We start from the raw sequence: 13,195 nt of genomic DNA, 5'->3' as shown, positions 1-13,195 counted from the left end.
CATACATTATTTCTATTTCAAGCACCAGTAACCCCCAATGAAAAAGGTTTTATTTTTTTATTTTTTATTTTTTATTTTTTTTGAGACGGAGTCTCGCCCTGTCCCCAGGCTGCAGTGCAGTGGCGCGATCGTGGCTCACTGCAACCTCTGCCTCCTGGGTTCAAGCAATTCTCCCGCCTCAGCCTCCCGAGTAGCTGGGATTAACAGGCACGCACCACCACGCCCAGCTAATTTTTCTATTTTTAGTGGACACGGGGTTTCATCATGTTGGCCAGGACGGTCTCGATCTCTTGACCTTGTGATCCACCCGCCTTGGTCTCCCAAAGTGCTACGATTACAGGCGAGAGCCAACGCACCTGGCCAAAGGCAAGTTTTTCAAAAAGGAGTATAAATATTTCTGGAGTAGAGAAGGGGTTAATATTGTCCTGTACAGTTTGGATAATTCCTATTTGGAATTAAATTTTCACAAGTATGCCAACCACATAAGAAGTTTAAAATAACATTAAAAACTGAATCATACCAAATAGTAATATGTCACACTGTTTTTATCAATTCTTTATTTAGGTAACAAGTTGGTTATGTTCACTGCATTGTATGAAACATCACAATATCATACTGGAAAGTACTATCAGTACAGGGTTGGATCAGAGTGGACAGTTTGAACAATAAACCATTTTGCATTCTTCATTCCCTATCTTTTAACAACCCCCCAAACCCAGTAAAGGGACAAACAGCTTTTCACATCATCATGTAAAGCACTTTAACTTACAAGGCTAAAATCTAAAGAATAAATAAAATATATTGTGGCAATAATTCCTTTTAAACCAAAAATCAGGTGCACAAGAAATCAAATGATCAGGAAAGCTGTCTGTATTTAAACGTGTGGCTCTCCAGAAACAGCTTCAGGAAAATGTTACAGAAAATACCATGAATTCCATTTCACACAGGACCAGATGATGACTCATTTTAACTATACACAAGGGCAATTACATCCTGCTGAAACACAATTTAAACATATAGGAAAATGTTTACAAAGCATCCACAACATGTAAACCATGTACAAACGGATACATTCGTTACTTCTCCTAACCCAGTAACTTCTTTCAGATAAATACTTTACTCTTCATATTCAGCATTAATTGAATTTAATACATGCAAAACTCAGAAGAATTCAAGGTTACTGTAAAAATAGAATTAAACTAATAAATCTTCAAGTACCTTATGTGACAGCCACTCTGTACCGTGCCCAATGTTATAAAATGAAAAGTTACTGAACCCATGAAAATATCTCTGTAATATTTCCTTAGATCTAAAATAGATAATTTTAAATGTATTTATAGTAATTTCAATGTGATATTCTGAGCTTTTAAAATAACATAAATGATTAAAAATACCAAATTACACAAAACTCGTATCTTAAAAGCTGAAAAAATTAAAACTATAGAAACCCACATGTAAAACAAAAATCACAATTTACATTATAAAGACAAATCTCATCTTTAAAAAATTTCCAACAGTGAAATGTCAAAGCAAATTATAAATAGCCATAAATTAATCCATTTGGTTTCAAAAGATTTTCTAGGGAGAGTTGAAGGATGCAGTAGATACATGCATAAAATTTGTAAGGGTTTATAATATTATTCCCAAATGCACTTTATCTTGAAGCAAGGCAACATTACAATTTGGACATTATTGGAGAACCCAGTTTGGTAATACAGGTAAAATTGGAAAAAAATTAAATAACAATCAATAATAAATACATATCCTATAGAAATTGCTCAAATGAAATTCCAAGCCACAGAGCTGCAAAAGGCTTCCAACTTGGTGAACTGAAAAAAGGAACATATCATACAATTCTTTACTCTTACATGCTTACATGTTGTGTGTTTTGTTTAAAGAAAAAAACATAATGTATTTTCAGAGTATAGCTAACTATATTTCCCATGCACCTCAGGCACATTGTTGATTTGTGGTGAAATAACTCCACTGGTTTCTAGGGCCAAAAGTTCAATACAGATGTAATGAGTATGCCTGAGGTTGGCAAAAAATACTGTAGTACAGGCAATGCTACAAGTGGCAACTGTCAGAAAACACAAATATGAACAAATGATGGGAAATGCTAATGATTTTCTGCTCATATCACAAAACGTTGGGAATCCGCAAGAATATTTTCCCCTTGTATTGAAGAAAATTGTGATTAAAAGTTTTTTCCCCCAATTTTCAGAATCAAAAGCATTTTAGAAGGTTTTTAAGGCTACCATGGGTCTTCTAGATCTCCAGCACCCTACAGGAAGAGAAAAGGAAGAATATTATTATTTACCTATACCACTTCCAGACTGGATTGAATTTCAAAAGAAAACAAAATTGATGAACAAGTTACCTTCCTTTCTTTGTCTGAAAAGGGTACTTTTACAGAGAGATGTTGTGTATTGTATATTGTGTGTGTACACGTGTATCTAATATAGATAGATAACTGGGTTGGGTTATTTTCCTCCCCTCTCCATCAAATGCCTTCCTTTCTCAAAGCACTTAAGAATATTCTGGCATTGGAAAAATACATCAAAACATCAGCTATAACATCCAAAGATTCCAAAGTTTCAATTTATGGTAACTTAAAGCAACTTCAGACACATGATATAAATATAAATGTAAAGAAGAAAAGTTAATGTTCTACAGTCATAAAAAATTTTTTAAAATATTTCCCCCATGTGACTAATCTATAATTTAAAAATCCCTTTAAACAAAAACTCTCACCTGCCACTATTTTAAAAACAGCCCATAATTATTCCATTTATTAATAACTAATAAAAATTTGTAACAAAATGGACAATTCTGCAATCTTTAAAATGCTCACTGTGGCAATTTTCTCACATGTCTATGTGTGCCCATAATCTCCAAAGATTAATATTTTGTACCACAAAAGATGGATAAGAAAAAGAATAGATTTAAGTATGTAACACAAATATTTTAACATTAAACTTCTTTCCTTTTAATTAATGAAAAAAGGTAAGCCAAAAGTGTTCTAAATGTTATATAAATACAAATGAATTTCTAATGGGTATTCTTCCAATATACCAAACTTGGTTGTTTTTAAAAAATTAATTCAAAAATAAGTACAACATGCATAGATTATTCCACATCACATGCTTTATTTGGACTTAAACACTTATAATTTCATTCTAAACACTTGGTTGACATACATTTTGATGTGTGTAGTTAGGCTATACAGAATATACAAACCAAAGCTGTATGAATAATACATAGGTTTTTCAAAAGTTATGTTTCATAAAGAATACAGAGAAAGGAAAAATAGCCACACATCCAGTATCTCACAACTTCTAAAAATAAAACTACAGAGATGTAAAATATAAACAAATCAAACAACACACAAATTATTATCCTTGAAAGAAAAATTACAGGCCAGCATCAGCCATTCTTTGAAGAACTAAAATTATTAAAGAAAACATAAATTTATTACAAAGCTAACTATGAGTGTACTAATAGGTAAAATAATATGAAGCAGTATAATTCTACATTAACAAGTTTTTCCATAATATAGTGTAATCTCTCTAATCAAAATTTCTAATCCTATCTAGTATTAACTACTGACTGTAATTCATAATTGGTATCCTAATTTCTGGCATACAATGTGAAATAACATATAATTTCATTAATATAAATAGTCAATTTTACACTATCTCATAAAGGTGTATGCAAAGGCCTTTTTAAAAAACAAGGCTATCTGAATATAATAAAACTAGTTTTCCAAGATTCAAATAACAAAACGGTTATATAAATGCATACATTACACTTCCTAAGTTAAAAACCATCAAAGATCACAAAAATATTACCAAAAAGAAAAGTCATATTTTTTCACCACTCATCTTTGTCCCTGCATCTTCATTAGAGCTGTCTAATTCAGCAAGACCACTTTCTGATTCAGTATGGCTTTCCTGCATTGTCACTGGGTTTCCAGCATCACTGTTCGAAGAAGTAGCTGTGGCAGCTGGTTCAGCAGGGCTTTCTTCTCCCTCTACTTTAGCTAGCCTGTAACTAGTCAGCATCTCCTCCAGAAGTTGTCGGTAGTTTCCCCTATGATTAATTCTCATTTGCCTGAGAGCTTCCACCAATTTTCCCTGTGATCCACTTTCCTCTGCTTCCTCGGAGGCCTTTTTTTAAGATTCAAGACCCCAGTGTCAGTAGACAAACTAGGATATTACATGTATTTCATAACACATTACAGCAAAATACTAATTTCTCTACTGAAAAGTAATATAGTCTAAGCATGAGAACATTTTATTAAATATCGATTCTTACCTGTATCAATAAAAACTTCCAATTATAATCTCAAGTCATTTTAAGCAAATTACCATTAACTAGTTTATGTCTTATTTCACAGTCATTTAAAATTTAATCTGAAATTTACTCAGCTTTTATAATTCAACAGCAACACAAGCATTTCCTAAAACTGACTTACTTAAAAAAAAAACAATAATTGGCTATACGATTTAGTACAAAAGAAAATTAATGTTTAAAGCAGTAGGAAAAGGACAGAAAAGCAAGCCATCAGAACAATTTCTTCATCATTTCTGCTAAATGATAAGTAGGAAATACAAAACATAAAACTATATAGATTTAAACAGATCTTTGAAAGACTTTAGAGTTTTCACGGATAAAAATTGTATTTACTTTTTGCCCTTATTTTGATAAAAACATCTCTAGATAAAAATAAATTAAGTATTTTAAGTATGAATAATAAACTACTCAATCCTTTCATATTTTAGTAAATGTTGGAAAATCTACAGGTTTCTACAATAGTAATTACTTTAATACTGTACAGAACAAGCTCTAATCATCCAAGCTGATCACAGTTAAGCTGACAGACTAAAATCAAGATACCCTTACATTATGTGCCTCTTGATATGATGCATTATACAGTCATGTCCTGTATTCGTGCCAAAAAATGTTTAGAATGAATCTAATAATGCTAATTCCCAGTTTACAGGGAAAAAGTGAATAGAGGATCAAGTTACAGCACAACATGAGAAAACAATCATATGAATTCAGAATGCAGAACGTACTATAAAAAACTGGCTCAGGCTCTTCAAAGTCAGTGTCAAGGGGAAAAAAACAGCTGAGGGGCTTGATGATTAAAGACTTGTTTAATGTGCTTGACTGATAAACTTGATTAGACTGGGATTCAAAATAACAATTACAATAGTCATTCTGGGGACAACTAGGGAAATTTAAACTTGATATTCGATATTATAAAATTTATTATTTTATACACCTACAATGTACCCACAAAAATTACAAATAAATTTAAAAAAATTAATTTTCTTAGGTATAATAATGGTATATGGTTATATAGAAAAACATCTTCATTCTTTTTTTGTGAGATGGAGTTTCACTCTTGTTGCCCAGGCTGGAGGGCAATGGCGTGATCTTGGCTCACCGCAACCTCCACCTTGCAGATTTAAGTGATTCTCCTGCCTCAGCCTCCCGAGTAGCTGGGATTACAGGCATGTGCCACCACGCCCAGCTAATTTTGTATTTTTAGTAGAGATGGGGTTTCTCCATATTGGTCAGGCTGGTCTTGAACTCCCGACCTCAGGTGATCCGCCTGCCTTGGCCTCCCAAAGTGGTGGGATTACAGGTGTGAGCTACCGCGCCTGGTTGAAACATGTCTTCATTCTTAAGAGCTGCATGCTTAAATGTTTACAGGTAAAATATGATGTCTGCAATTTGCTCTCAAAGGGTTCAGTCAAAAAAAGAAAAAAAACAGTAGATACAGAAAGAAAAACAAAGCAACTATGGCAAAATGTTAAGTTGTTGAATCTAGATAGACAATGTACAGCTGTTCCAACATATCATATCCCCTTTTTGAATACATTTGGAAGTTTTCATCTTAAAATAAAATACAAAATAGGTTATTGATGCAGTTGATCTGACACAAACTCTTAACCTTCTTTAGAGACACTATACTACACTTTTGGAACAAAGATAACACTAATAAAGCCATATAATAAATGGCAATGTTTTATTAGAAAAATGAGAGCAGATGAATGTTATTTTTAAAAAAATTGTCCCCATTGGCCAGGAGCAGTGACTCATGTCCGCAATTTCACCACTTTGGGAGACAGGGGTAGGAGGATTGCTTGAGGTCAGGAGTTCTAGGCCAGCCTGGGCAACACAGTGAGACCCTATCTCTACAAAAAATGTTTAAAAGGAGCACGCCCATAGTCCCAGCTACTCTGGGAACTGAGGTGAGAGGTTGAGCTAAGTCGAGGAGGTTGAAGCTTCAGTGACCCATGATCATGCCACTGAACTCCAGTCTGGATGACAGAGTGAGACCCTCTTAAAAAAGAACAAAAAAACAAATGAGTGCTTGTTAGGCTGAGGTGGGTGGATCATGACGTCAGGAGTTCAAGACCAGCCTGGCCAAGATGGTGAAACCCTGCCTCTACTAAAAATACAAAAAATTAGCAGCACGCGGTGGCAGGTTCCTGTAATACCAGCTACTCGGGAGGCTGAGGTAGGAGAATCGCTTGAATTCGGAGGGCGGAGGTTGCAGTGAGCCAAGATCACACCACTGCACTCCAGCCTGGGCGACAGAATGAGACTATCTCAACAACAACAACAACAACAAAAACAAAGTGCTTGTTTTCTTGCCTCAGACATGTGGCGGGGTGGGGAGGGGGGAACGGGGTGGGGAAGTGTCCTCATGGCAAAAAATGAGATGATACTGGGCCGGGCACGGTAGCTCATGCCTGTAATCACAGCACTTTGGGAGGCCGAGGTGGGTGGATCACCTGAGGTCAGGAGTTTGAGACCAGCCTCGCTAACATGGTGAAACCCCATCTCTACTAAAAATACAAAAATTAGCTAGGCATGGTGTGTACACCCATAATCTCAGCCACTCGGGAGGGTGAGGCAGGAGAATCGCTTGAACTCGGGAGGTGGAGGAGGTTGCGGTGAGCCAAGATCACACCCACTGCACTCCAGTCTAGGCATCTCCCAAAAAAAAAGAGATGATACTGTGTATCGCCCATGTTTTTTGGGTACATATACGTCTGTGTATCTGTTCATGTTAGCATATGTAAAAATACCTGAAAAGAAAGGAAATACAGCAATACAATGATAATGGGCAGGGAGTTCAGATACTTTATTTTCTTTGAATTTTCCAATTTTGCACAACAAGCATATTAGCTGTCTTTTAATTTGCAAAATTTATTATGTGGACTTAAAACATGTTTCCCTAAATAAAGTTTCTCAGCCAGGGCTGGTGGCTCATGCCTGTAATCCCAGCACTTTGGGAGGCCAAGGTGAAAGGATCACTTGAGCCCAGGAGTTTGAGATTAGCCTGGGCAACATAGGCAGACCCCGTCTCTACAAAACAAAAATTTTAAAAATTAGGTGTGGCAACACACACCTCTGGTCCCAGCTACTTGGGAAGCTAAGGTGGGAGGATCACTTGAGCCCAGGAGGTTGAGATTACAGTGAGCCATGTTCATGCCTCTACACTCCAGCCTGGGCAATGGAGGAAGAATCTGTCATTCATTCATTCATTCATTAATAAATAAATAAATACAAAGTTTCCCATTTCAATCTATTCAGGAAGCGTTGAGATGGAACAATGTGATAAGTATAATGATAAACCTGTCAGTCTTTAAGAGGAAATGTTCTACTTTATGGTATATCACAAAGACTTTTTAATGCAGGGCCTACAACCCTCTCCCCCAGAAAACCCACAAACCAAAAAAAAAAAAAAGAAAAAGAAAAAAACAAAGGATAAAAACCTACCATTTTATTTTTAAAAAATTACAGGACATTAAAACAAAATCTGCTTCAAAGACTTACACATAGAAGTGATTATCAACCCTTGTTCCACATTGGAATTACCTATGGAGCTTTTAAAATTGCATACACGTCAAAGTTCTATTTCAAAATACACAGATTCAGTGGATTTGGGTTGTTCTTTTAAAGCCTGACAGGCAATTCGGATATACAGCCAGGGTTGAAAATCACTGATACAGACTAAATGGCATAACTCTATTTGGAGGTGGACTTATTAATAAGGTTGGATGAAAGGTTGTTCTATTTGTCGTATTTGGGTCAGTTTTGGCAAGTTCAACATATAAAGTACCTCTCACTTTCCAACTGACACTTTCATTATTAATCACCTGTATTTCTGTGAATTGCCATAGCAGTGATAGTTTGGGAAGGGAAGCTGCTTTTTAAAAGACATACTAGGTCAGGCACGGTGGCTGACCTGAGGTCTGTAATCCCAGCACTTTGGGAGGCTGAGGCGGGCAGACCACGAGGTCAGGAGATCGAGACCATCCTTGTTAAACACGGTGAAACCCTGTCTCTACTAAAAATCAAAAAATTAGCCGGACGTGGTGGCAGGCACCTGTCGTCCCAGCTACTTGGGAGGCTGAGGCAGGAGAACGGCGTGAACCCAGGAGGTGCATAGCTTGCAGTGAGCTGAGATCGTGCCACTGCACTCCAGCCTGGGTGACAGAGTGAGACTCCAACTGAAAAAAAAAAGAGGCATACTAAAACTAAACCATGGCTAGGCATGGTGCCTCATACCTGTAATCCCAGCACTTTTGGAGGCCGAGGCAGGTGGATCACTTTAGTTCAGGAGTTCGAGACTAGCCTGATCAACATGGTGAAACCCGTCTCAACTAAAAATACAAAAATTAGCTATGCATGGTGGTGCATGCCTGCAGTCCCAGCTACTTGGGAGGGTGAGGCAGGAGAATCGCTTGAACCTAGAAGGCAGAGGTTGCAGTGAGCCGAGATTGCACCACTGTACTTCAGCCTAGGTGACAGGGTGAGACTTGGTCTCAAAAAATGAAAAATAAAAAAATTAAAAGCAAAAGAAAACCAAACCAATAAATCAAGTAGAGATGGATTTGCAATGGCTGACATTACAGAATCACTAAATTGAGAAGAACTTTAGCTAATGACCACACTTAAAAGTCATTTTATCTTATGGCAAATTGCACTTTCTCATCACTCTGGATAGACAATAGAGGACTGAAATCTCTTCCCCAGCCATTACATTTGATTTTTCCAAACACTGTTACATAACTCTCTCATGGGCTTTCATTAATATTAGAAGAGAAACCTATTATCTAGGTTCCTGCACTTTCTCTATCTGAACTCATACAATTGATATAGCACACCTATTTTTACACATCTATTATAGCTATTAACTCTACCTTGCAACGGTTCACAAGACTCTCCACTTAGACTGCAAACTCTTTGAGAGTAAAGACAATTTCATATTCCATTCTATGTCCTCCTATCATCTAGGGAAGGAAAAATAATATTTGTGCTAAGAACTTTACATACATAATCTTACTGAATCCTCACAGGTACCCTACAAAGTAAGAACTCCAGTTATTTTTATAAGTGAGGAAACTAAGGCTCAGAGAGATTTAAGTTATTTGTCAGAGTGACAATCTTAGTAAGTGGCAGAGCTCTGATTTGTGCCCAGGTATAATTAAGATCAATGTCTATCTTTATGCTCTGTTGAATACACTATGGCGAGTAACATTTTTTGCATATGAAGTACCTCATATAGGTAAGACTCTTACTAAAGAAATATTGGTGAATTATAGAACACCACAGGTTATTTCATATTGAAGTTTATATTTCCTTAATATAGTAAAACTAATAATACCATAGAACTCTAGTTATATTGATTAAACTATCATATCAGATGGGATGTTTACAATTATTCTGTAAAGTAAATTGAAGGCAATTACTGAAATGAGAATTTAGGACATCTCCCATCCACCCTAGGTTTTAAGGTTTTACTATCAGCTAGACTAACACAGCTTAAAAATCAAATCTCTCATAATGAAAATACTAACTCACACCAAATAAGACATAGAAATTAGATAAATCAAGCAGAGTGTAGTAATAAGAGGGGGAAGGAAGGTAATCTAAGCACATTAAAAAAAATAAAGTTAACCAGCTAATATTTATTTGCAGCAATTATTTATCTCTTGAAACACAGCTCTCATAACTAAAATTCTTTTTTTTGATACAGAGTCTCGCCCTGTCGCCCAGCCTGGAGTGCAGTGGCGCGATTTTGGCTCACTGCAAGCTCCGCCTCCTGGGTTCACGCCATTCTCCTGCCTCAGCCTCCCGAGTAGCTGGGACTACAGGTGCCCGCCACCACACCTGGCTAATTTTTTGTATTTTTAGTAGAGGCAGGGTTTCACCGTGTTAGCCAGGATGGTCTCGATCTCCTGACCTCGTGATCTGCCCGCCTCGGCCTCCCAAAGTGTTGGGATTATAGGTGTGAGCCACTGCACCCGGCCCATAACCAAAATTCTTAAAATGACTACTTATAACAGTAGAGAAAAAGTAAACACTAGTAAAAATATTTCTTGTGGAGTCCTATGCGCTGCTTGTCAGACAAAAAAATTTTAAAACTAAAAATTCTCGAATATGACAAAATGTGATACAATTGATAACGAATGAAGATTCTAATAAATTAGATGTTACTTGAAGAATCATGTCAAATTTAATGAATAATTTTAGACAGTGTCGGTCAAGACCACACAGCTAAGTGTTATATCAATCATACCCTAAAAACATAGTGACTAACGTTAGTGCATTTTCAAACAGTATAGGTCTTCTCTATGGCAATGCTTTGACAAGTGAATAAAAAGTAAACATGAAAAACCTGATATTCGCATAGTTCTAAAAACTGTGATATAAAAATGTAAAAGCAGTTATGGGTATTGCATTTATCTGTTTGAAGTAAAACAGAAAAATGCATGCAAAATTTAGTAATGTAAAAACAATACAGAGATTCTTTTGGGCTCAAAAAGAGACTAATCTGTCCTGTTTTTTTCTTCCCTTCTCTAAGATCAAAATGCCTTAAACCATTTTTGGATTAAGATAAATATGTGTATTTAAATGAAAAATAACTGACAAGGAATTGGGCTTGACTGCTTCAACAACTTTATAAAATATTTACCATTAAAAACAGATTATCTTGTGGTTGGGTGCAGTGGCTCATGTCTGTAATCCCAGAACTTTGGGAGGCTGAGGTAGGAAGGTAACTTGAGCTCAGGAGTTCAAGACTAGCCCTGGCAATGAAGCGAGACCCTGTCCCTACAAAAAATATAAAAAATTAGCCAAGTGTGGTGCTGTGTGCCTGTAATCCCAGCTACTCTGGAGGCTGAGCTGGGAGGATCGCTTGAGCCTGGGAGGTTGAGGCTACAGTGAGCCATGATGGTGCCATAGCACTCCAGCTTGGGACAAAGAACGAGACCCTGTCTCAATCAATAAAACAGAGTATCTTAAGACTATTAAACATATTTACAAAAGAATGGGAAATGATTTTTCCTGGATGGTAGACAAAGGTGGGGTACAGACATACATAATCTCTAACTACCTTAAAAAGGCCACATGGAATAATGTAAAGAGAACAGGTTTTGGAGTCAGCCTAATTCAAATTCTGGCTGCATGATTTATTTAGCTTTGTGACCTGTGCAAGCTACCTCATCTCTGTAAGTCTCATCTGTAAAAGAAAGGTACTGAGAAGATTACCTATGACTGTGTGTGTGTATAAATAAGGGGCTTGGCACAAGTAGGAGCTGGGTAAATACAGGTCACCCCCCTGTGCAACTTTACCCTTGGAAAATTACCAACTTATGCAACTACTTGATCAGTGGCATACTAATTCAAAAGCATTATGAGTCTTTTTCAAGGGAAGAACGTTTTGCATGAAAATATAAAACGCTATAAATACAGACTTTCATACCAATTAGTAACCTCAAATTAATTTTTAAATATATGACTTAAGGACAGCCTTAAGCAAATTACTAGAAATGAATAAATACAAATATTCCCTATTCAAAAAATATTTACTGAGCTTTCACAGTATGCCAGGATTGTTGTAAGTGCTTGGACTACAGACATAAATGAATCCGATAAAGTCCCAGATCTCACAAAATTTATATTCTAGTTATAAAACACAAACTAGCATTTTAGAAAAAGGGAAGGAGTGTGACTCCAGAGTCCTGTCTAATATAAACACAACTTGTAGCAAAATGTAGTTTTGCTTTTGCTGGAGATTTTCCAAAAGATTTCTGGGGATTCGTGCATCCCTAGACTAAGAATCCCTGCTAGACTCTTTGTTACAAATTTGCATTTTAAAAGTTGGGAAAATACCACAATATTGCTTGCGGTAAGAAGATGGAACACATTCTTAAAAGTTAGTTTAGTATGGAACACAGACTAAAAAACAAATTTAGTAAACAAGAAGTTTCCCCTAAATAGTAACCTTTCTGAATATATATTAAAATTACTTAATTTCTGACTTTACTTTCTGAAAAATATTTATTTAAAAGATTTGTCTTAATTATAAGAAAAATGAATGAATCCCTATTTCTAGTGGTACTACTTATAATCATTTACAACAGAACAATTCTCTCCGATATAAAGCAGACATTTCAGGAGCCTAAAAAAACCCTCCGATTTAACTCTGGCTAGAATTCTTTGTTTAAATATCTAAACAAAAATAATTTTTATTATTTAAAAAACACTTAATTTTTATAATACCTTCCAACTTTCTCCTCTTCTGTAATTCTACCATACTTTCATCTTTCTGACCCCGCAAGTTAATATCCAGCTCCTGGCGACATCATCCACACTGTTAAGAAGCATTTATGGAGCACCTCTGTGGCTAGCTTTTTGCTACAGTGGGTCAAGTTAAGAGCTGAGAATGTAATCACATGTCTGTATTTTCTTCATTCCTTCTCCTTCTGCGGTATTTTTCAGCACATTTCTGCTACTTGCAATTATAGTTCAACATTTTTCTAAGTTAGTGATTATTGTGAAAGGTATATAATATTTCCCCATTTAGAATTCTAGGCTGCAAAGTCAGTTTTCATAGTAAACAAGGGAAGTTCCTTTAATCCATATATCTATGTAATGATAATAAGTTTACAGTTACCATTTGGTCTCTGTAATTATTTCACAACTACCTGACTGCCTGCATCTCTTTAATACGGTAAATGTTTCTAACAGATTAAAATACCACAGATTTTTCTTGAGTCTATCATTCTTATGCTCCAAACATAAGGTGGTTCATTACCCTAAAATGATGTTCAAAAGGCTGGTCTCTTAGCAAATACCTCTGCAACCTAAATTCTTATTTTTC

At 36.0% G+C, this 13,195-nt stretch overlaps 1 protein-coding gene across 4 annotated transcripts in view; it reads right to left on the bottom strand.

Moving 5' to 3' along the window:
- Nucleotides 1–527: 527 nt before the first annotated feature.
- PPM1B (protein phosphatase, Mg2+/Mn2+ dependent, 1B) overlaps nt 528–13,195 on the bottom strand; it is a 75,874-nt gene continuing 63,206 nt past the window's right edge. For 2 of the 4 annotated variants that reach the window (XM_011978202.1, XM_011978206.1), the window contains one exon: nt 528–4,169. In XM_011978202.1, the coding sequence (XP_011833592.1) occupies nt 3,864–4,169 (306 nt within the window). In that variant the 3' untranslated portion in view covers nt 528–3,863. Of the gene's footprint in view, nt 4,593–13,195 lie in introns of all 4 variants that reach the window. The other 2 variants (XM_011978205.1, XM_011978204.1) reach the window with 2 other exon arrangements.

The sequence above is a fragment of the Mandrillus leucophaeus genome, unplaced genomic scaffold (genome assembly GCF_000951045.1).
Source record: "Mandrillus leucophaeus isolate KB7577 unplaced genomic scaffold, Mleu.le_1.0 Scaffold190, whole genome shotgun sequence".
NCBI lineage: Eukaryota > Metazoa > Chordata > Mammalia > Primates > Cercopithecidae > Mandrillus > Mandrillus leucophaeus.
This window is presented reverse-complemented; position numbering and strand designations above follow the sequence as displayed.